The sequence below is a fragment of the Gorilla gorilla genome, chromosome 3 (genome assembly GCF_029281585.2).
Source record: "Gorilla gorilla gorilla isolate KB3781 chromosome 3, NHGRI_mGorGor1-v2.1_pri, whole genome shotgun sequence".
NCBI lineage: Eukaryota > Metazoa > Chordata > Mammalia > Primates > Hominidae > Gorilla > Gorilla gorilla.
The window spans coordinates 175419728-175444304 of NC_073227.2; the positions used below are offsets into that span (position 1 = coordinate 175419728).

Consider the following 24577-nt stretch of genomic DNA (forward strand, 5'->3'; position numbering starts at 1 on the left):
CTGCCTATATAAGAACTTAGGATAAAAAGGAAGAAGGAAAATTAAAAGGTGTTGAGACTAGCTTGAACAATTCCCATTGTCAAGGCCAGACAGTTATTCTGGAAGAGAATAGAATAAATCCAGAGACAAAGGGAGGTAACAAAAAGTAAAGTGCCAGCACAGGTCGGCTGGAGAGAAAGTCTAGGGAGAGTTTTGAGGAAACGTGGGGATAGGCCATAGAGTCAGTTACCATGCTGTGATTCAGAAAGAGGATTTTAAATAAAGTTTTGCTCCATATATCAATGAAACTCCCATGAAATTTTTAAGAGGCTGTAGGAAGGATTAAAGTTACTTTTGCAATATTTCTAGATGTTATTTATTCATTTATTCCACAAATATATGATGGGGGCACTTTCTTAGGACTGTGTTTACACTGGCAGCCTCTGTAGAGATCGGCCATATGATGAGAGCAAGAAAGTCCAGCTTTATGTAGGTTCCTGAAAGAAAATATCCAGAAGAGGAAGACTACAGTTGAGCCTTGAATAACATGGGTTTGAATTGCGTGAGTCCACTTATACACAGATATTTTCAATAACAGTTACAAGTATGCCTGCCTCTCCTGCCTGCCCTTTCCTCCGTCTCTACCACCTCTGCCACCCACGAGACTGAAAGACCAACCCTTCTCCTTCCTCTTCCTCCTTGGCCATCTCAACATGAAGATGATGAGGATGAAGACCTTTACTTAATGAATAGTAAATATATTTTCTCTTCTTGATGATTTCCTTAATAATAACTTCCCGTCTCTAGCTAACTTTATTGTAAGAATACAGTATATAATACATAAAACACACAAAAGATGTGTTAACCCACTATTTATGTTATGGGTAAGACTTCCAGTCAGTGATAGGCTATTAGCAGTTAAGTTGTGGGGGAGTCAGAAGTTATGCACAGATTTTTAACTATGTGGAGGGTTAGCATCTCTACCCTCTGCATTGTTCAAGAATCAACTGTATATTCTAATACTGCTTCTTGTTCTATTATTTGAGAACATCCTTGTATAGAAAATGTGTTATAGTCATTATGGAAAACAGTATGGAGGTTCCTTTAAAAGTTAAAAATAGAACTAAAATATGATCCAGAAAGTCTACTTCTGAGTACATATCCAAAGGAAAAAAAATCAGTATGTCAAAGATATATTTGCACTAGTATGTTCATTGCAGCATTATTCGCAATAGCCAAGATATAGAATCAACCAAAGGGTCCATCCATAGACAAATGGATAATGAAAATGTGGTATATATACACAATAGAGTACTATTAAGCCTTAAAACAGGACAGCCTATCATTTGTGACAATAATGGATGAACCTCAAGAACATTATGCTAAATAAATAAGCCAGGCACAGAAAGACAAATACTGCATGGTCTCACTTTTACATGTGGCATTTAGAAATACTGAACTCATAGAAACAGAGAGTAGAATGGTGGTTGCCAAGGGCTGGGGTAATTGGAGATGATGGCCAAAGGTTACAAAGGTTCAGTTCGACAGGATGAGTAAGTTCTGAAGATCTATTTTATAGCATTAATAATAATGTATTAATAATAATATGTTCTATACTTGAAAATTACTAAGAGAGTAGGTCTTAAATATTCTCACCACAAAAAATTCTAAGTGTGAGAGGTGATGGATATGTTAACCAGCTTGATTTAATCGCTTCACAATATACGTACATCAAAACATCACCTTGTATGCCATAATTATATACAATGTGTTCTCAGTTGCTGTCAACCAACAGATGAACTTTCAGAACTCAACCATTCAACTTAGGGGCTGCCTGTTCACCGGACAACTTTTTCCCATAGCTAGTCACGATGCTTTTTCATTCTCTTCTAAAGGTTAAAGTAAAGCACTACCAGTCCTCATGAATTTCTCATGAGTTATGATTAAGTGTGACCAAATTCCAAGCACTATTTGAGAAATGTCTTCAATCTAAATACACGGGTATCAAAACCACCAACAATAAGAACCCAAGGCTATTTCCATATAAATTTGGTCTTTGCTTAAAAATAAAATTCCATGAAAGTTCCCTAAGATAATCACCCACACAGAGTGTTTTCCATGATTAACAATGGCATTTGTGCTATAGTCGCTGCCAGGAAGGGAAGCATGAGTCTGGCTTCGGCCAGGACAGCAAGAGAGATCTCTTCTAAAAGCAGAATACAGTATAGCTCATTCTTCCAGATCTTCCAGGGAAAACTGAATGATGAGTATGTGAATGTCTTTTTAAAACAATCTGTTAAATGCTTTTAGATCCTGTGCCCTGATTACTGGCTGACCTATATATTTTTGGCAATGCTAGTGCCCTAGAGGGCCTGACAATTTGATAGGCAGTTAAGTCCTCAGTTAAGATGAATTTTGAAAAAGCTGAGATTAAACAGACTAATTTCCCACAAAAGTATTTTCTTCTGATCTTTGAAATGTTAAAGGGGCCACATCAGTGTATTATTTTGAGCAAGGAAAGTTTTGCCTTACAAAGACTGCCGGTATAAACAACTAATCCCTGGCGAGTTGCACAAGCCAGACAAAGCACAGTTTCCAGGCAGAAGCAGCAGCTCTCTACCTAATGGGGCTGGGTGAGAGGGCACACTCACATAGCACATTAGATTTCCTGTGTAAATTATCATTTGTTTCTACCGTATATGGCTATTACAAAGCATGTTGTGAAGATCCAGAAAATGTCTAGTGTAGCACCTGACATTATCATTACCATTACAATAGAAACACATTCTACCCACTGTTTGGATCAGGTGGAAAAACGCAAAAGAAAAAAATTCTTTTTTTTTCTTTTTTTGCAGCCTCATTTTTGGACGAGAGTATCTCTAAGTATCTCAAAAGTATTGTAATGTCATATTATATTTTTGAAATTTTTTATTTTCTTATAATCAAATATTTAAACCAATATTTTGTTAGCAACAAGCTAATGAATAGAAAATGGAAGGTAACTTCTTAAATATTCATGACTTCTAAAAGACAGCTTGCCCACTGGGATTCTTTGGCAGATATGCAATTACCATTGTAGAGAACTAAAAGGAGCTTTAGGTATCATTTTTAAAACAAGGAAACTAAAACCCAAAGAGACTAAGGGAATGCCAGACCTAGTACAAAAAAAAGGATCTACTTTGGACGCCTGTATAAATGTCTTTGCACTAATCTTAGCTATTAATACATCCAAATGAGGCTCAGTCACCCTCGAGTCACCCTCAGATGGCATGATCATACAAATAAGGGGAAATTAACATTTGCAAGGTAAATACTGGCCAACCATTTCTACATAAATTACTGTCTTTAGTTCTCGCATAAAAACTTTGCAACATGGGTATTATCAGTGTTACTTTTTTGTTTTTTTTTTTTGGAGACAGGGTTTTGCTCTGTCACTCAGGCTGGAGGACAGTGGCCTGATCATAGCTTCATATCTCACTGCAGCCTCAAACTCCTGGCCTCGAGCCATCCTCCCACCTCAGCCTCCCAAGTAGCTGGGATTACAGGAGTCAGCCACAGAGCCCAGATAACACTACTTTTTTTTTCTTTTTTTTTAGACGGAGTCTCTCTGTCACCCAGGCTGGAGGGCAGTGGCATGATCTCAGCTCACTGCAACCTCGGTTTCCCAGGTACAAGCAATTCTCTGCCTCAGCCTCCTGAGAACCTGAGATTACAGGCGCCCACCACCACGTCCGGCTAATTTTTTTTTTTTTAATAGAACCAGGGTTTCACCATCTTGGCCAGGCTAGTCTTGAACTCCTGACCTCTTGATCCACCCACCTCAGTCCCCCAAAGTGCTGGGATTACATGTGTGAGCCACCGCACCCAGTCAACACCACTTTTAAGGTAAGGACAGTGAGGCCAATAAAGACCACAAGATCAGTAGTAGGCAAAGCTGGGACTCAGATCCAGGTCTAACCCACTACAAAGCCTCAGCCATTTTCAATATACTTCAGCATCTGCTAGAAGGTTAAGTGAGTCCTGCAACACCCCCATTGTTGAAAAAAAGTCACTTTTTCTAATTTTCTGGCTGTTAAGTAGTTAAGCAGAAACTTTATAGCCAAAGGATGAAAACTGTTCCAAGATCACATACCTGTGGTGGAGTCAATGGTAAAAAGGGACGACACGTTTCCTGGAATAAGCTCATAAGCCACTGTCCCATATATCCCAGAGTCCTGGTCAGTGGCAAGAACATTGATGATCTCGGTGCCTGGCTGGGTCTCATCACTGATGCTCGTCACATAGGTTGATGGGTTAAACACGGGATGATTATCATTCACGTCCTCCAGGTCCACACGAACAAAGGCTTGGGCACTTAGCCCACCCTGGTGGATGAATGAGTGGTGATTACAAATGGGTTTTTGCTGAACACTAGGATGTAGAATAATTGACAATGGCCCTACAATAGTCTTGAAACAACAGAATTTGAATATGTGGGGGTTTGTATATGTATATGTGTGTATACACATATACACACACCCCCATATATACACATTTTGTCATTTCAAAAGAGTGTGTATATATACATACACACACAGACGCACACACACACAAACACGTCTTTATATTCATTTTATTTTCAACTTTGATGTATGAATTCATAGGTAATAGCATGGTATGTATACTTCACTGCTGATTCTTAAGCATGGAATGAGATTTCCACTTAGAGCAGCTGTGAGGGAAAAATTTCAGAGTAGAGGCCAAATACATTCAAGGAAATTTGTCCTGATGTCCAAAAAGAAATCAAAATCACTTTTATCCCTAAGATAATTTTTAAATGAATGCTGGTAAGTGCTAAGAAGAAGGTGTGAGGGAGCATGGGCGGGGGGGTGCCCTGGTGAAGCCCTCACTAGGAAGGTACCACTGGTGTGCAGACCAACCCACATGAGGCAGCTAGACTTCAGTTACCAGAAAGGAAAGAATAACAGGCAGAGGAAAGAGCAGAGCCAAAGGCCCTAAGGCAAGAACGTGGTGTGCCTCTCAGCCCTGCTCAGCCGCAGCAAGGAAGCAGGAAGGGCTGAGGTCAGAGAGGCAGGAGTGAGTCCTAGGGACCTCTGCAGGTCTCTGGAAGGACATGGTTCTTCCTCACAGGAGGGCTTTGAGCACAAGAGTGGCCTGATTTCACTGAGACGTTAACACTGCTCTAGCTGCAGTGTTCAGAACACACCGAAGAGCAGCAGGGTGGAAGGAGGAAGAACGGGCAGGAGGAGGCTCTTTGAATCAAGTCCAGAGTGGATGGGGCCTGAAGGAGGACAGGAGCAGTGCAGGTACTCATCCCAGATCCTGGGGGCCAGATTTGTTTGGGAATTCTGAATTTTTCAAGTTTTAGAAGGGAATACAGCACCTAAAGTAGTGAGAAGTGGATCCCATACTGCTTATTTTGTGTTGCCTCCATCTAAAATCAAGGAGAAAGAGAGCAAATGAAATAGAAGAAAATAATCCTCTGCAATTTTTACTTTTCTAAAGTAAAACACATGTTCCCACTTTAAAGCACCATTTTCCGTTTCTATCTGGTACATTTTGACACTTTCATCTTTGACAAAAATCCTTGGTAACTCACAACAGCCTGGGTTTTCTCACTCATGTATCCTCCCCCTCTTCATCTTTTTTGTTTCCTTTTTCTACTCTGGCAGGGAGGCACAGAGCAAGGAGGAAAAAGGACAAGGAGGAAGAAGATTTGGCAAGGGACAAAGGGAGAACTGCTGCCATGCAGAGAGGAAGCACTTGTTGACAGGGAGGGAGGGAGGGCAAGAATGAAGATTGTATGGGAGGAAGGTAAGACAAACCCAGAAATGGCTGTCCTGCTCTGAGCTCTGAGCTCTGAGCTCTGAGGTCCCTTGTACTCCAGGCTTTGAGGACTGAAAAATGATGGGGAAATAATTTAGAAATAGTCTGATTTTCCATGTTCTGAGTTGAATAAAGTGCCAGAGCCATGCTGGGTATCAATTAGAATAGGAGAAATGGGGCTGGTTATGATTCTGCAAAGAACAATGCAAGTTCATCTATCTGGCCTCTATGCTTAAAATGCAGGGTCGCCCTACATCTGCAGCCACCCTAAGTAACCTGTATGTCTCCAGGTTCGACGTAGTAAGAGGGGACTGCACACTGGTGATAAGCTTATAGAAAATATTCCTTCACCTCTGCCACAGACCCTGCTGCTGCTCCAAACTGCCTTTCTTCTCAGTTTTGCTTTCCCTTTTCCTTTCCCCTTCCTCTTTCTTTTTTATTTCTCCTCAAATTCAAGAGGTCACTTGGGGTTGAGGTAAGAAAAGTAATGAAAAAGTGGGGAAAATATGAAGAAATGAATATTGCCCCAGCTTAAGATATTTAAGAACAAAGATCCTAAATCAGGCAGTGCTATAAAAAATAAGCAAATGTTAGATGCACAAAGTGGAAAACGTATAATACTTTTTTTTTTTTTTTGAGATGGAGTTTCTCTGTTGTTGCCCAGGCTGAAGTGCAATGGCACAATCTTGGCTCACCGCAACCTGCGCCTCCCAGGTTCAAGTGATTCTCCTACCTCAGCCTCCTGAATAGCTGGGATTACAGGCACACACCACCACACCCGGCTAATTTTGTATTTTTGGTAGAGATGGTCGACTGGTCTCGAACTCCTGACCTCAGGTGATCCACCCACCTTGGCCTCCCAAAGTTCTGGGATTACAGGCATGAGCCACCATGCCTGGCCAACAATACATTTTTGTTGCCGGTAGGGTAAGCACACTAGTGGGACTAGAGAGGGCTGGGCATTTAGTGACAGAGGCTGGGCAGAATTCAGAGGACAGACTTGGCAGTCAGATTCCTCTCACCTGATTTAAGTGCTTAAGAGGACAGATTTATTCTACATAGCAGTAGACTCCATCAGTATAAAATGTGGTGTGTACATTCTTAATATATATTTTTATCTGTTAATAAACTGTATATACATTTACTGTGCTAATGTATTACTTATATTACAAATATCAGAAAAATAAAATGTAAAAGGACAGAATTCTAATGTTGTCTTCTTAAACACCCACATGGGACAACAATTGCTATCCTCAATGAAATGACAAGATCAAATCTAGATTTTAGAAAGAGGTATCTGGGATAGGGAAGAAGAGATGCATCTTTACAAAAAAGGTAAAGAAGTTCCTCAGACAAAAAGGGGGGAAAATGCTGAATTCACCAAGTTAAGTGGATGCATTCTATGCCTCAGAACTTCTCACAGAGCCTTTTGCACATACATTTCTAGAGGGAGTGAGTTCTCAGGTGTTCCCCACTCTTTTTAGGCCCCAGAATGCTCTTTGAAAGAAACATATTGGGAAACCAGTTTCCCACAGAACACAGTGCGGGAATAGCTGATCTAAACTAATTTTCTCCATCCACTTAGAGTGTGCACTTCCCAATGCTGTGTAGCTAAACTTCTGTCCAGCTCATGGAAACTGTTTCGATAATGCAACCTCATGAGAGACTGAGTCAGAGCCACCCAGCAAAGCCACTTGCAGGTTCCTGGCCCTTAAAAACTATATAAGATAATGAATGTTTGCTATTTTAAGCTGCTAGATTCAGGAATAATTTGTTATACAGCAATAGGTAGCTAATACATCCCATAAATTCCATGCATGAGTATGTCTTAATTTTGTCTTATCATTTCTTTTTCCACCGATGATTCATGTGGCATTTTTATTTCATTTTCAGCATTTAATTTTGAGGATTATGGTAGGAAACCCAATTTCCTCAAGTTATACTATAAAAGATGAAAGTAGTTTGGGAAAGCTCCAAGCTTGAAAACATATAATATTGGAGGCAGGAGGGTCGCCTAGGGCAGTCAGCAGGTAGGGAACATTTTCTACTGTTACTTCTACTTTGGTAATTGTCTGCTTTCCATTCTCTTTGTTCTTGCCTTCTGGGACTCCTGAATAGTAGAATATTAATAACATCTCTCCTTCACATCTCTCAGCTCTTGTGAGCTGTGGTTTCATTCCAGTGAGCTTTCTATGTCAATGAACTCCAGTCTATATTTCATGATTCAATAAACAAAGGTGGAAGGAAATGAGGTTCCAGCTTCTTAAAGGGGAAAAAAAAGAAACATAAGTTGTGACATCACCAAATCCAAGAGAAGCCGCATCTAAAGAATATTTTCAAATTCATCGAGACGATGAATCAGATAAAAATAAATAAAGAATCCCAGGTTATGGCACGACAGTAACCATGTAGAGAAAAGCAGTCTTATAGAAGAGGTAGAAAGGGAAAAATAGATCAAATAAAGATTGAAAAGTGAGGAAATGGAGACAACTATTTTAGGAGACTTGCTGTGAAGAAAGAAGAGGAATAAAATAGTTTTCTGAAAAGGTACATGACATCAAAAGGAATCCAGAGTATTTTTTAAGATAGAGACTATTATTATGCCCTGTATGCTTATGAGGGTCATCCAAAAGAGCTTGATAAATTAGTGATGCAGGAAAAAAGAGAAAATCATTATAGAAATGTTATCTGTAAGAAGGCCAGAATGGATGGGACCCTAAACAGTAGAGAGATTTGCTTTTGATGCAAGCAGGGACATCTCTAAAAAGATAATAGAAAAGAAAGCAAAGAATGTGAGCTGATACGCAGGTAGGTTAGTGGATTTGGTGGCAGGAAGGTAAGACCTTTCTCTCTCAAGCAGACCTGTTATTTTTCTCCAAGTACTTCAGCTGCTGAGGTGGCAGTGCAGAAAATGCAGAGTCAGATTTACGTAGGGCTGGGGTTTTACCAGGAGAGTTCCATTGAATGGGAAAACTAAAGGGAGTTTGCAACTGAGTGACTTTAGTGATGGGTAACAAATCAATGATCTTAACATGGGAGAAGAATTATTGATTAAAGCGGATGTGCTACAGTAAATTAGACAGAAAGATAAAAATGTTTATCAGACACAGCATGCTTGAAGCCAAGATATCAAAGCTGTGCAATTACTGGTGACAATCCTTGGAAATGAGAAAGTCAAGGAACTGAGAGGCTCAGGGTGCTGGGTTGTTCAGCAAATGAATAGTAAAGTCTCCCAGAATGACGAGGAAACTGGTGAAGAGGAAGACTGTGAACAAAGTGTGAAAGTCCTAAGTGATAAGGAGGTTTAAGTCATGACAGGAAAAAAAAAAAAGAGGAGAAGTATCTATGGTATAGTCAGACAACAAGAACTTCAAAAGGGATTCGTTTTTGATGGAGAAAGGAGTAGAAATTATTTGGATGCTGCCCTGGGCAACAAGCAGGGCACCCAACTCACTTCCTGTCAGCTTGTGATTGGTGGACTATGGGCTTCCTTGTGAGAGTGCAGAAAGGAACGGGTATCCTTGTGGGATAGGTTGTTTTAATCAGGGCCGAAAGTTAAAGAAACAATCAGAGACCAGCTGAAGTTCATAAAGGAGTCTGCTAAATAATGGACCACGAGTTCCAAAGGGCATGGTAGAAGCATTTTGAAGGGCAGAGAAGGCAGGTAGGTGTATTAGTCCATTCTCACATTGCTATAAAAAAAGAAACCTGAGACTGATTAATTTATAAGAAAAGAGGTTTAATTGGCTCATGGCTCTGCAGGTGAACAGGAAGCATAGCAGCTTCAGCTTCTGGGAAGGCCTCAGGAAGCTTCCAATCATGGCAGAAGGCAAAGGGGGAGCAAGACATCTTAAGTGGTAGGAGCAGGAGCAAGAGAGAAGGCGGAGGCAGAGGGGTGTTGCTACACACTTTTAAATAACCAGATCTCATGAGAACTCGCTCACTATCTGGAGAACAGTACCGAGGGGGGATGGTGCTAAACTATTCATGAGAAATCCACCCTCATGATCCAAACACCTGCCACAAGGCCCTACCTCCAACACTGGGGATTACAATTCGACATGAGATTTGATGGGACACAGATCCAAACCACATCAGTAAGAGATTGATTTAAATTAAGGGATGAACTGGGCAGGGTGGGGAGGAGAATATGGATAATAATAAATGGCTTGGATGCTTGAACTTTTAGAGATTAGAAGGAGGTAAAGGAGTATTGAAGATATTTTGGGATACATCCTGGTCATATATTAAAGAATGATGGGAAATCTAAGATATGGTCCAGGCAATTTAGTTAGAAAACACGGGACAATGGGGCGATGGGGCAACTGCTCATTCCTAGAACAGGTGGAGGGTGCTAATGAAGGAAACGAAAGACAGGAATAAGCATTTGAACATTTGTTAGAAAGTTAAAGAACATAATCTATTAAAATGAAAATGAATGTGACTTTTTACTCAGAGAGTTTACTTTTTGGTAGTAACTGCATTGCACACAAACTATGAGCACAACTTCAGTAGCCAACTTTTCTCATGAATGTAAAGAACAGTGAAGAGCTCAGTCCGTTTACTTCCTTTCTTGCTCGTCTGACAAAATCCTCCCTTAAACCTTCGGTGGTGAGATGGAGTTGAAATAGCTTTATCTCAAACACATATGTCAGCTACAGAATCCAGGACGTAACAAAAAATAGAGATAGAGTGTTCATAAGCACATACACCAAAAAAAAATCTATTTGGTAAAAATGAATGGGAAAAGGAAACAAAAAATTAGATATAAGCATGGAATAATTAAATTGTAGAGCTTTCTTGTGAAAAACCACTTGATTGCCAATGTAATTCAATTGTTTGGTTACATTATGTAATTTTATAGCATTCTCATGACTTACGAGATAAATAGCAGCAGCAGTAGCAGCAAAAATAGAGTATTTCAGAAGTAATATCAGTAGAGTAGAAGTGACTCAGTTGAAAAAATATTGACAGTCATCACAAGGATAAATAGAGCAGTAGCAACGAACATCAATGTATTTTACAAGAAAAATTCTTCTACTGGCAGATAAAAATCTCTTAGTAACCACCAGCAAATGGGTTCTCAGCAATTTTCTTCTAAAGGGCTTTCAGGACATTTATTACAAAGAGAAGGAATCAGAGGAAAAACCAGAGATTGCCAAGGTAACAACATAAAGTTAAAGGACTTCTGTCAAAGTTCAGTTTATTGGTTTAAATAAATTCATTATGGCCTAGAATCCAACAACGTAAACCTAAAATATCCTGTCTGCATTAATTTATTCTTTGAATGCGGTCTACATTGCTTTCAGGGGAAGAGTACTGAGTCATTACCAACTTTGTCATCTTCTCTTTACCAAACTTTTTGACTATGCATTTCTGAGGGACATGTACTGCTAATTAATATTGCAAAGAATAATTATGATAGATGCAGAAGTCACCCTGTAAAAACTCAGTTCATCACAGAAGAAATTCATGAGGATTATGCAGTCAACAGAATAAACGCTGCACACTGGATAACCTTGTATTTGTATATATGGTTACATACATATATACATACTATATGTATATACATACACATGCACTCACATGAAAACACATATGTTGCTTGCTCTCCATATATTCTGAGGCAAACATAAGGAATGCTGGAGGCAGTTTTAGGTCCAGAGTGAAGGTTGGGGATTTGTTAAAAGCCTGTGATGTGGAGGCTCTTCTAGAATTTGTCTTTTAAAATGCATCCCTGGGCTTGTGCCAGGTCCCATTTTCACATAAACCTACTTCCAGGAGAGGTCCTGCTTCCAGGAGGGGACCTGCTTCCAAGAGGGTTCCCTCCTGCACACAGCTCCCTGTCTGGATCTCCATTCAGCCTCATACCTGCAAGACGGGCAAGAGGGCAAGAAGGAGAAAATCACAGCCAAGATAGAGAAGGTGTGCAAGCACTCAGGGGAGAAGGAAAACTCGAAGCTCTGACAACCCATTTCCAGCTACCAGATGTTAAAAAGACTCAGATTATAGAAACATCATGTTCCTCACCTTCACCAGGGCTAAATGTGTCATTCTCTGCTCATCCTGAAAACAATGAATTGATCCTTTTTGGAGGTGAATATTTTAATAGCCAAAAAAAAAATACTTGCTTATATAACCACCTCTATACCTATAATACCAGAAAAGACACCTGGATTAAAGTCAAAATTCCCAATGCACTTCTGGAGCACTGTGCTTTCCAGGCTGTGGTGGTGCATTGATATGACAGACAGGTTATGAGCGTTTGCAGGGGAGCTTGCTTCTCTTGATGGACAGCAGTTCTACGAATACAAGGATCTCTGCGTCCTGCATCTGGCCACCAAAACCTGGGAACTAGTTGAATCAACAGGGGCTTGTTTAGATCACAGTGGACAGCAGACAGTAGCCTGGAAGACACAGCTAATTCTTTTTGGTGGTTTTCATGAGAGTAGTGTTTTAAACCCATTATTCAATTCTAGGATGGCATTATACAATTGTCTCAAAATCTATCAAGAATATATTTCTAAAGGCTTGGATTAATATTTGGGTGTGCATCTATTGGGCTTCAAATAATTACATATACTTGAATTAATATAAATTCTGTTTACTCCTATTTTTTGTTTCCTACATATTTTCTTACATAGAGTCAGGGATTCCTGAAACTACATAGTAAGGTATTGGCAAAAATCTAACCAAACAGATCATGAATATTTATTGAATATAAAGGGCTGTACTTCATGTTCATTTTTACATGTTTACTTGTAATATATTTAGACTCATTTTTTTCCCCAAAATTCATAGCTTAAATAGGTGGATTCTCTCACTAATTTCAAAAGAGAATGATTAGACCAGAGAGGTGTTAGTAGGGTCTGTCTATACAAAGGAGTACTAAGCAGATGAAAAAGAAACAAAGAAGGTCTTCAAAATGTATAAGTGAAAAATATAAGTAAAGTCTCCAAAATGAAATAAGTGAAAAAAAATCAAAGCGCAGAACGGTGTGTATAGTAGGCCACCTTTTCTGTAAACAATGCAAATTGAACACGTTGTTTCTAAACTGTATTTGGAAATGTAAATGGTCAAGAATAGTCAAGGTAATCTTAAGTTAGAACAAAGCTAAAAGAATGTATGATACCATGACCTATGATAAAGCTAAAATAATTAAGAGAGATGTTGCTAGCACTAAGGTGGATAAATAGGTAAAAGTGAGAATAACCATTTCAGTAAGTGGTGCTGAGTTAATCATAGGCAAAAAAATAACAAAACTTCTTCCCACTAGATTGAAAAAAAGTAAGTACGAAAGGTAAAACAAAACAAAAGTTTTGGAAGAAAACAATAAGAGAACATCTTCATATCCCTAAGATAAGCAAATATTTCTTAAAAGAACACAAAAATCACTAGCTATAAAAGGAAGCAAACTGAGAAACTACTAAGCTCTATTATAATGAAGAACTTCTGTTCCTCAAAAGAAACCATTAAGAATAGAAAAGGCCAGCCACGGAATGGGAGAAAAATATATGCAATAAATATATCGAAAAAAGGACTTTCAGGCCAAAAATATAAGAAACTCATGCACATCAGTAAGAAAAAGATCCAACAATAACAATAGAAAATGAATAAAGGATTTTCTTCTGTGAAGAATAGACACTTCACAAATTAAACGAATAGCAATAAACATGAAAAAAAACTCATTAGTTATCAAACAAATACAAAGTAAAACCCCAGTGTGATATATCATTACATAAGTACTATTATTTCTATAATAGAAAAGGCATTAAATATCAAACGTTAGGGAGAATGTGTAGCAAATGAAACTTTCATACTTTACTGGTGGGAGCGCAATTCTACTCCTAAGTATATACTCAAGAGAAATGCTTACATTTGTTCACCATATTGCAAGTATAAGAATGTTAAAAGAAGCATAGCCTAAAATGGATACCACCAATTATAGAACAGGTTAAAATTATTGTATATTCACATAAAGGCATACTATAAGCCAATGAGAATGAGTGAACTATTGCTATACACAACAGCATAAATGATTCCGGCAAATAATGTTCAGCAAAAGAAACTCGACAGAAACACATACTGTATGATTCCATTCACTGAAAGTTAAAAAAGTTGGTATACTAATGCTTGGTGTTAGAAGTCAACAGTGGCTCCTAAAAAGGCAGGGATGGGGGCATGGAGGGGTGGACGGAGGACAGTTACAACAAGAGGCAAAGAGGGGGCTTCTGGGTTCCGGTAACATTTTCTCATTTGCTTTTATGGGTCTGTTGATTTTGCAGAAATCCAATGAGCTATACACTTATTATTTGTGCATTTCTCTGTATGCATTTTATATGTCAATTAAAAAGTTTAACAACAAAAAAGACAAAGGAATCAAACTGAAGGTGCCTTCACTGATCAAGAATGGGTCAATGAGAACATCAGAAAGGATAGGGTCAGCAATGTATTGAAATACATCAAATTTTTTAAAATCCAGGAATTTATACTCAAATTAGGAAAAAACATTATTGTTTACCTTTGGAGATAATTAAGACAGCAAGTTACTATTAAAAAAAAACTGGTAAAATAAAAACAAATAATCAAGCCTTATCCTGCAATTCCTGTATGAATTATACTTAAGAGTAATAAAATAGTTGTCGTGAGAACATTTTCCTTAGTTGAAGAATTCCAGATAATAAATGCAAAAGGAATAATAGAATTCAAAAGCTACTATTTTTCAGCCTCTAAGAAAATAATGGTATGTGTCTGCTGATGCAATAAGAAGCAAATGGCATCACCTAAATGAATCCGAAAACAATGAGCACTCTGTCTCTAATGCTAGTTTATAGGAAATAGAGGGAATGGAAGAACACAGTAAATGAATCCCAAGGATGTAATCAGCCACATTTAGCATGTGGAAAATCTACCGGACAAATGACTTGGTTTTTTAAAAAAGCCATAGGAGAACAGGTAAGAGGCCTGACTGTTACAGATGGAAACCTAAAGAATATATCAATCAAATCAATTGTGAACTTATTTGGATCTTCATTCAAAGAAACCAACTATAAAAGACATGTTTTGATAATCAAGAAAATTTAACATAGAAAGGATATCAGATATCATTAAAGCATTATTGCTAATGTTTTGTAGTTCTGTGTTTTTAAAGTCATTTTTAGAGATATTATTGAATTATTTATGGGTGAAATAACATGCTAGATATTTGCTTCAAAAAACTTCAGCAAAGGAAAGAGGTAGTGACACATGAAACAGAATGACCCAATTGTTGATCATCATTGGTCCTCTGTGATGTATACACAGTGGCTCACTTGTGATTATGTTTAAAATAAACTTCATACATAAAAACTTACCCCATCCTTAGCTTTCACCAGGAGATCATAGGTAGCTGGATCCCTTTCCCTGTCCATATCTTGAGAAACACAGATTTGCCCATCATGAGGGTCGATCCGGAATGCCTGAGGTGCTTCGTAGCTCAGGAATCCATCATAAAGAGAATATTCAATAAAGCCATAGAGTCCTGAATCTGCATCAGAGGCTGTCACCTGTGAGACAGGAGGGTGATCAGGAGGAAACAGAAATGCTAGCATTACTTTTCAGTTAGTCATGAATTATTAAAACAATTTGCACAACCACATAACCCCCATAGCTATTCACAAAGCCTAGGCTTCGGTTTCATATCTCTCTCCTCGCTTACCTTCTGTGATAATTCCCCCTTCACTTTTCTCCTTTCTTTGTGAGTTCTCCTTTTCAATATCTCTTGCCCACTCCTATCTTTTCAGATGATCTCTGAAAGTTTGAGGTCCCTAAGGACCTTATTTCATTCACTTATAGTCTTCTTATTTCATTCACTATACGTAACTAATCTCATCCAATCTCAAAGATTTAAGAATACCCATAGGATTAAGGACTTGACAGCCAAGCTGTTGATTCCCTCTCATACCTAGGCCTTCAAGTGATAGGCTTGATGCCCCCCACCTTTGAGAGAAGCAAGGGGAGGGCCAAGAAATCAAGACAGTAAATGCCACCATTACTAGAAACCCAATCCCAGTGACAGAATTCACACTGGAATGTGAGAATTGAGTCTCCCTGGCCAGCTTTCCTTCTGGGAGTAATGTCTCAGTCAGGGTCCTGCACAGTGGTGTAGCATTCAGTCTGCAGGTGCCTGTAGGTACATGGGGAATGAAATCCAGCCCATGCTGTGCTCGCCAAAACAGGCACAAACACTGACATGCCCAGAGGAAAAGGCACCATCTTATTTTGCCATACATACCACTTATGTTACCAGCAATCCTGTGCCTGATAGAAAAGATGAAGCAAGTGAAATTATGAAAGCACTTAACTTATTTATACTAACTGTGGGAGTATATAGTGAGAAATACAACAGGCTCTATAGAACTCAAAAAATTCTCAAGCTCATAGGCTCATGATAGATAATGCTTTTAATTTACAACCCAACTAACAGTAAGAGCAAACACCTACATAGCACTTACAATAAAAGCAGCACTTTAAGGGAAGACAGAAAGGAAGAGAGGAAGAGAGGGAGGAGGGAAGGAAGGAAGGAAGGAAGGAAGGAAGGAAGGAAGGAAGGAAGGAAGGAAGGAAGGAAGGAAAGAAGGAAGGAGGGAAGGATTCCATGCTACAGAACACGTACTCTTAAAAGAGCTTAAAGTACATTACATACTTACAACCTATAGGTACTAACGTTCACTCTTCAGATCAGACAAGTCAGGCTCAGAGAGTTTATGTAATGGGCCAAAGGTCACATAACGAATAAGTGTCAAAACTGAAATTCTTATCCATACAATTGGCAGCAGAGGGCATGCTCTAATGACCATGATCTATGTGCTGCCTCCCAAGTCTGACACCTTGTCATATAATGCTTTATTTACAGAAAAATCAGATGCCAAATCTCCTGACCTTCCTCTGATGCAGAATGTGCTAGATTATGTGTAGCACCATTCCAAGTAAATGTTTACCCCAGGTATATGTTGTTTCTCACCATAATATCATTAACATGAAGAAAGGCAACTAGTAGTGGTGCCTGTGCTCTTAAGTCTTAGCTGAACCTTCTATTCCATGTGATCAAATTCCAAATGGGTTTCAGAAAGCAGAAATATAAAGTGATAACAATTGGAAATAAAAGAGAATTAAGCAGATTAATTCAGAAAGTCCAACTTCCCACTAATGGACATCACAGAAAAAGAGAAGAGAAAACAGATAAAATGGGAAAAAAGAGCAAAGGAGCAGCTATTTCTTTGGTTCACAAGGACACATATATGCAAGGTCCCCAAAGTCACTCTGACAGGGAAGGAGAGAGATGGAAGAGGCATTCTGGCTTTTAACTTCTTCGGCCCAGAAGCCGTGCTCAGCTCACATTCCACTGGGCAGAACCAGTTATATGTCCCCAGCTTAGCTGCAAGGGAGGCTGAGAAAAGGAGAGGCGCATAAGGATATTTGGTGCATACAAATAGTCTTTGTCATACATATCATTTAGTCTAGAATATATGAACACAGGCACATAAGATTATGTAGGTCTCCAAGTAGATGTAGTGAAACTTAAGCAAGACGAAAGTTATACCCAGAAATGGCTACCCAGTGCCACCGTACTATAGATTTAGTTTTGGAAAATAATTCTGGCTGTCTTGCATATATTTGTAAGGCTTTTAGGAGGGAGGCAAAAATAAAAGACAATTTCATCACCTACAATATTTGTGCTCCTATTACACTCATTTAACTCTGGACTGAAAACAAAATAATAAGCTTTTCATCAATATCATATACATGCAGGAGCTACAACTTAATTACAGTACTTCCCAAATAAAGCTTCATCCTGATAACATGTTCAACAAAGTTCTCAATAAATCTTCTCCTTCATCCTGTTCCATCTTGAGCATATAACCAGAATGTGACTTTTGGAGCTATTTTGAAGTAGTCTAGCTTAGCGGTTCTCAACTAGGGATAAGTTTGCCCCCCAAGAAGACATTTAGTATGTCTAGAGACATTTTTGGTTGTCACAACTCGGGAAGGGTTTCTACTTTCATTTAATGGGTTAATTTAATGGGTTAATTCCAGAGATACTGCTGCAATGTATTATATAACATCCTACAATGCATAAGATAGACTTCACAACAAAGAATTATCTGACCCAAAATGTTAGTAGTGCCTAGACTGAGAACCCCTGGGCATGATGAAATTCCTACCAATTGGCAGTGTTATTTTCCCACTTTAATTGTCTATTTCTTAAACTGATGATACAGCCTTTAAATTTATCTTTTCTCTCATCTATCTCATATTCTGTAGCAAAATTATTCATCCTGTGCAACCATCTAACATATTTATAAGTTCTTCTCATCACTTGTTCTCATATTGTGATTCTTCTCATCAGTTGGGCTGAAGCAGGAAATCCACAAATTTCCCCACTACAAAGAACTAAACTCCAAATACATTTGGTATATTCTATTCTGACAGCTGTTAATAATTTGGAAGCTTCAAGTTCCTGAAGACACCAAATAGATCTTCTAAAGCCATATGGTATTCTCAATAACTTTGGCTTCACTGAAAGACACATACAATGAACTCTTAAATTCTAAAATTCATTCTTAGCCTTTAATAGTACATATTAATAAGTGATTCAGCTTATATAAAACAAATTTCCTTACTTCCACTTTCAAGACTTTTTTCTCATCTGGACTTTTGGCAAAGCAAAATGTAAGGAGACAAAAGTAGGATAAAAGTATTGATCTCAATTTATGTTAGCAATTCATATTCTGAGTTTCAGAATCATAACATCAGAATGTTTTTCTTCCTGTTGTGACCAAAATACCTAAAAATATTGACCTAGTATTCTCAACAACATATCCCACCTATTGGGTCTTCAATGCCTAGAATTAATATTGGGTCTTGAATGCCTAGAATTAATATTGGGTCTTGAATGCCTAGAATTAATACTGGGTCTTGAATGCCTAGCATTAATACTGGGTCTTGAATGCCTAGAATTAATTTGACATCTTTCTAAGATTTATATTTTCCAATATCCATTGACTGACACATAAAATTTAGGCAAATTGAATAATAGAAAATGGAAATGGCTTTGTCAAAGCTTCAAGAGGAAATCTTGCTTAGTTAATAAGCTCCGTGGGTCCTTTCTCCAAAGATGATTGTTTAAATTGAAGCAAGAGGCACCTGGCCAATTCTATTATCGCAATCTTATGGTGCTGATTGAGCATCAGAGGATATCTCAAGAGGATTTTATCCCTACGTCTACTTATTGAGCCACATTACAGCACTCTCAATAACATTCTTGTGTTCTTCATCCTAATCTCAATTTACTTATTTTAGACAGAGATGAATCTGATACTTTTTATGGTAAACTTCTTCCAACTCGGAATTGTTCTCCCCAAGTCTATCTTTCACAAGTTTGATGGAAACATTATAAAAATGCAAAATATCAATATGTTATTAAAATCCCCTGATTCCATTGTTAGCTTTCTGAGATTTAAATAATTTTTATCAGACAAGGATATACACTTTCACCACTCCTATTCAACGTAGTACCGGAAGTCCTAGCCAGAGCAATCGGGCAACAGAAAGAAATAAAAAGCATCCAAATAGGAAAAGAAGCCAAACTATCTCTCTTTACTGACCATATAATTCTATAGCTAGAGAATTCGTAAGACTCTGCCAAAAGGCTCCTGGAACTGATAAACAACTTCAGTAAAGTTTCAAGATATGAAATCAATATACAAAAATCAGTAGCATTCCTATACAGCAATAATGTTCAAGCTGAGAGCCAAATCAAGAACACAATCCCATTTACAATAGCCACAAAAAAATAAAATACCTAGGAATAAATCTAACCAAGGAGGTAAAAGATCTCTACAAGGAGAACTACAAAACACTGCTGAAAGAAATCACAGATGACACAAACAAATGGAAAAACATTCCATGCTCATTGATTAGAAGAATCAATATTGTTAAAATGGCCAGACTGTCTAAAGCAATCTATAGATTCAATGCCATTCCTATAAAACTATCAATGTAATTTTACACAGAATTATAAAAAACCATTCTAAAATTCATATGGAACTGAAAAAAATGCCCAAGTAGTCAAAGTAATCCTAAGCAAAAAGAACAAAGTTGGAGGCATCACATTATCCAACATCAAATTATACTATAGGGCTACAGTAACCAAAACAGCATGGTACTGGTACGAAAACAGAAACATAGACCAATGGCACAGAAGAGAGAACCCAGAAATAAAACATCACACCTACAGCCATCTGATCTTTGACAAAGTTGAATAAGCAATAAGGAAAGGACTCCTTAATCAATAAATGGTGCTGGGGTAGCTGGCTAGCCATATACAGAGGATTGAAACTGGATCCCCACCTTTCACCATATACAAAAATTAAATGAATTTTAATTTCAACTAGATGAATTTTAATTTTAATACACAATAATTCACAATATACAAATATTTAAATGGATTAAATATTTAAATGTAAGACCTCAAACTATAAGAATCCTAGAAGAAAACCTAGGAAACAACATTCTGGACATTGGCCTTGGCAAAAAATTTATTACTAAGTCCTCAAAAGCAATTGCAACCAAAACAAAAATTGACAAGTGGAATCTAATTAAACTAAAGAGCTTCTGCACAGTATAAGAAAATCCCAACAGAGTAAACAGACAACCCCTCAGAATGGGAAAAAATAATCACAAACTATGTATCTGACAAAGATCTAATATCCAGAGTCTATAAGGAACTTAAATAATTCAACCAGCGAAAAACAAATAACCCCATTAAAAAGTGGGCAAAAGACATTAACAGACACTTCTCAAAAGATGACATACAAGCAGCCAAGAAACATATGAAAAAAATGCTCAATATCACTAATCATCAGAGAAATGCAAATCAATACCACAATGAGGTGTCATCTTGCACCAGTCAGAACAGCTATTATTGAAAAAGTCAAAAAATAACAGATGCTGATGAGGCTATGGAGAAGAGCAGACACTTAAATACACTCTTGGTGAGAATGCAAATTAGTTCAGCCACTGTGGAAAGAAGGATGGAGATTTATTAAAGAACTACCATTCGAACAATAATCCAATTACTGAGTAAATATCCAAAGGAAAATAAATTATTCTACCAAAAAGACACACGCACTTGCATATTCATCACAGTGCTATTCACAATAGCAAAAACAAAGAATCCACCTAGGGACCCATCAGTGGTGGATTAGACAAAGAAAATGTGGAACATATGCACTACGGAATGCTACACAGCCATAAACAAGAAAAATATCATGTCCTTTGTAGAAACATGAATGCAGCTGGCTGCCATTATCTTCAGGGAATTAACACAGGAACAGAAAACCAAATACTGCAGTTCTCCCTCATAAGTGGGAGTTATGGGTATAAAGATGGGGACAATAAACACAGGAAACTACTAGAAGGGGGAGGTTGGAAGAGGGCTGAAAGTCTACCCATTGGTTGCAACGCTCATTGCCTGGGCGATGGGATAAATTGTACCCCAAACCTCAGCATCACACAATACACTCACATGACAAATCTGCACATGTACCCCTTGAATCTAAAATAAAGGTTGAAATTACAAAAAATAAAGTAAAATACAAATAAATAATTTTTATTACTTCCTTCATATTAACATCTAGGTAAGGATTCCTCCCTATGAATGCGTCATGAAGACAGGAGACAAATTGAAATCACTGGCCCTTGAAGGCATGTTTCCATGGTTTTTGGATGTTCTACAAGTGGAATGGATCTGCTTACATCCCCCTCATCAGGATAACAGGGCTTCCTCCCCTTCAACATCAGTGGTCAGTCCAGCCATTTATATCAGCCAGACTCCACCCAAAAGGCATGATGTAACAGGGTTGGCCCTAATTCCTCTGTCTACTCCTAAGCGATTGTACACTTAACTCAGCAAAATTTGTGAAAAAAAATAAAAACGTCTCAGAGCCCAGTAAAAAAGAGCAATAAAACAGGAGTTCTAGTGGAAAAAAAAATAGCAGCACTTAAGATGAAATTCAAAATGAAATAACCCACTTTAATTTTTTTCTTATTACAATTTCCAGTTTTTCTATCCATGAGCATTTAACAATTTGTTTGAAGAAACAAAGTTATTAACACAACACACACATAGAACTTTACATAGAAAAGAAGAAAAAAATCATTAAATAACGTTTTACATTTGAAGCACTGGACAACCACTGATCCTGCAGCTGAAATAGGACTATAATATTCCAGTGGAACTTGGAATCAGCATTGGGGCCCACAACTAATGCAAGTATGCCACTCTCTGAACACCACTTGGCAAGTTCACCAAGTTCCAAAGTCTAATGATCGAGGCTTGATCTTTATTTTCTGAATTATTTGGCAGCCTTTCACACAGCTAGTCATTGCCTCCTTATTGAAACACATCCTTCATCAGACACCATGTTATGGCCCTCCTCCTCATGCACCACCTTACTGACCTCACCTCAGTTTCCTTCACTGGTTTCATGTTCTCTTCCTGGCTTCTGAACACTATAGCACCCCAGAGCTCAGTCTCGGGACTACCTCTTTTCAGTCCACACTGACTGCTTGTAGGGGACTGAATGCTGGCCTCCAAAAAACCTCTGTCAATGTTCTAATCCCCAGAACCTGTGACTATTCTCTTATTTGATAAAGTAGTGAGTACTACCTTATATGGCAACAGACATGATTAAGTTGAGGATTTTGAGAGGAGAATCTTATCCTTGCTTATCTGGGTGGGTCCTATATCCAACAAATGTCCTTACAAGAGATAGACAGAGGAAGGTCTATCAGAAGAGGAGGAGGCAATGTGACCAGGGAAGCAGAGATTGAAGGGATGTGGCCACAAGTCAAGGAACACCGACAGCCACCAGAAGCTGGAGGAGATAAAGAATGGATTGACCCCAGAGCCCCCAGAAGGAGCACAGCCCTGCTGGACTGCAGACTTCTAGTCTCCAGAACTGTGTGAAAGAATAATTTCTGCTGTTTTTTTAATATGGAGATGTTTTTTATTTTTATTTTTATTTTTATTATACTTTAAGTTTTAGGGTACATGTGCACAATGTGCAGGTTTGTTACATATGTATACATGTGCCATGTTGGTGTGCTGCACCCATTAACTCATCATTTAACATTAGGTATATCTCCTAATGCTATCCCTTCCCCATCCCCCCACCCCACAACAGGCCCCGGTGTGTGATGTTCCCCTTCCTGTGTCCATGTGTTCTCATTGTTCAATTCCCACCTATGAGTGAGAACATGCGGCGTTTGGTTTTTTGTCCTTGAAACAGTTTGCTGAGAATGATGGTTTCCAGCTTCATCCATGTTCCTACAAAGGACATGAACTCATCCTTTTTTACGGCTGCATAGTATTCCATTGTGTATATGTGCCACATTTTCTTAATCCAGTCTATCATTGTTGAACATTTGGGTTGGTTCCAAGTCTTTGCTATTGTGAATAGTGCCCCAGTAAACATACATGTATGTGTGTCTTTATAGCAGCATGTTTATAATCCTTTGGGTATATACCCAGTAATGGGATTGCTGGGTCAAATGGTATTTCTAGTTCTAGATCCCTTAGGAATCGCCACACTGACTTCCACAATGGTTGAACTCCATCTCCAGGCTGGAGTGCAGTGGCACAATCTCGGCTCACTGCAACCTCTGCCTCCTGGGTTCAAGCGATTCTCCTGACTTAGCCTCCCAAGTGCTGAGACTACAGGTGCAGGCCATCATGCTCAATTACTTTTTTTTTTTTTTTTGCATTTTTAGTAGAGATGAGGTTTCACCACGTTGGCCAGGATAGTCTCCATCTCTTGACCTCGTGACCCACCTACCTCAGGCTCCCAAAGTGCTAGGATTAAAGGTGTGAGCCACCACGCCCAGCCCAATTTCTGCTGTTTTAAGCCACCAAATTCTTGGTAATTTGTTACTGCAGCCCTAGGAAATTAACACACTCCCTGAGTGGTCTGACCAGCCCACAGCACTACACCAATCTCTGTGCCAATGACTCCCCAATTCTAAATCCCCATCTGGGCTCCAGACTCTGCATCCTCCTATGCCAACTCACACCTCACACGTCTCAAGTGACTAATTGGCATCTCAAATGCAACCTGCTCAAAGGGAACTCCTGATTCCCACCCCACTCCACCCCACAATCTGCTACCCTCCCGGTCTTTTTAGTGAATGATACTACCATTCACTTTCTGCTACACGCAGTCAGAGAGATACTGTCTAAAATGACACCAAATCCTATTACTCTCTTGCTAAGAATCTTTCAACAACTTCCCATCCTACCCAGCATAATCCAAGTCTTTAATCTGACCCCTGGCTACTTCTCTGACCTCATCCTCCACTCCTGTCCGACTCTCTCACTCCCCTCTGGACACAGCGGTCTCCTCGACAGTCCTGGAAAACACTGGCTTGTTCCCACCTTAGGGCCTTGTACTTGGTGTTCTCTGTGCCTGCAAGGCCTTTCCTCCAGCCTTTAGTATAACATGCTCACATCTCTTTACTCTTTGTACACCTAATCAGACAGGCCTTGATTGATGCTCTAGTCAAGAGTCACTTTACCTCTGTCTCACCTTTTTTTTTTCTTAACCCTGCTTTGCTTTCTTCAGAGAATTTATCTCCAAGTTATGTTGCATTATATATTTTTATTTATTTGTATATTGATAATAACATGTCTTCCCCACTGGAATTTAAGCTTCGGGACAACCATTACATTGAT

The 24577-nt window shown here is 38.6% G+C and overlaps 1 protein-coding gene across 2 annotated transcripts in view; it reads right to left on the minus strand.

Annotated features, from left to right (window-relative positions):
* DCHS2 (dachsous cadherin-related 2) overlaps positions 1-24577 on the minus strand; it is a 260500-nt gene that overhangs the window by 130640 nt on the left and 105283 nt on the right. For both annotated transcript variants that reach the window (XM_031010565.3, XM_063705609.1), the window contains exons 2-3: positions 15159-15350; positions 4112-4343 (exon numbers count right to left, since the gene is read on the minus strand). In XM_031010565.3, the coding sequence (XP_030866425.3) occupies positions 4112-4343; positions 15159-15350 (424 nt within the window). The remainder of the gene's footprint in view (positions 1-4111; positions 4344-15158; positions 15351-24577) is intronic.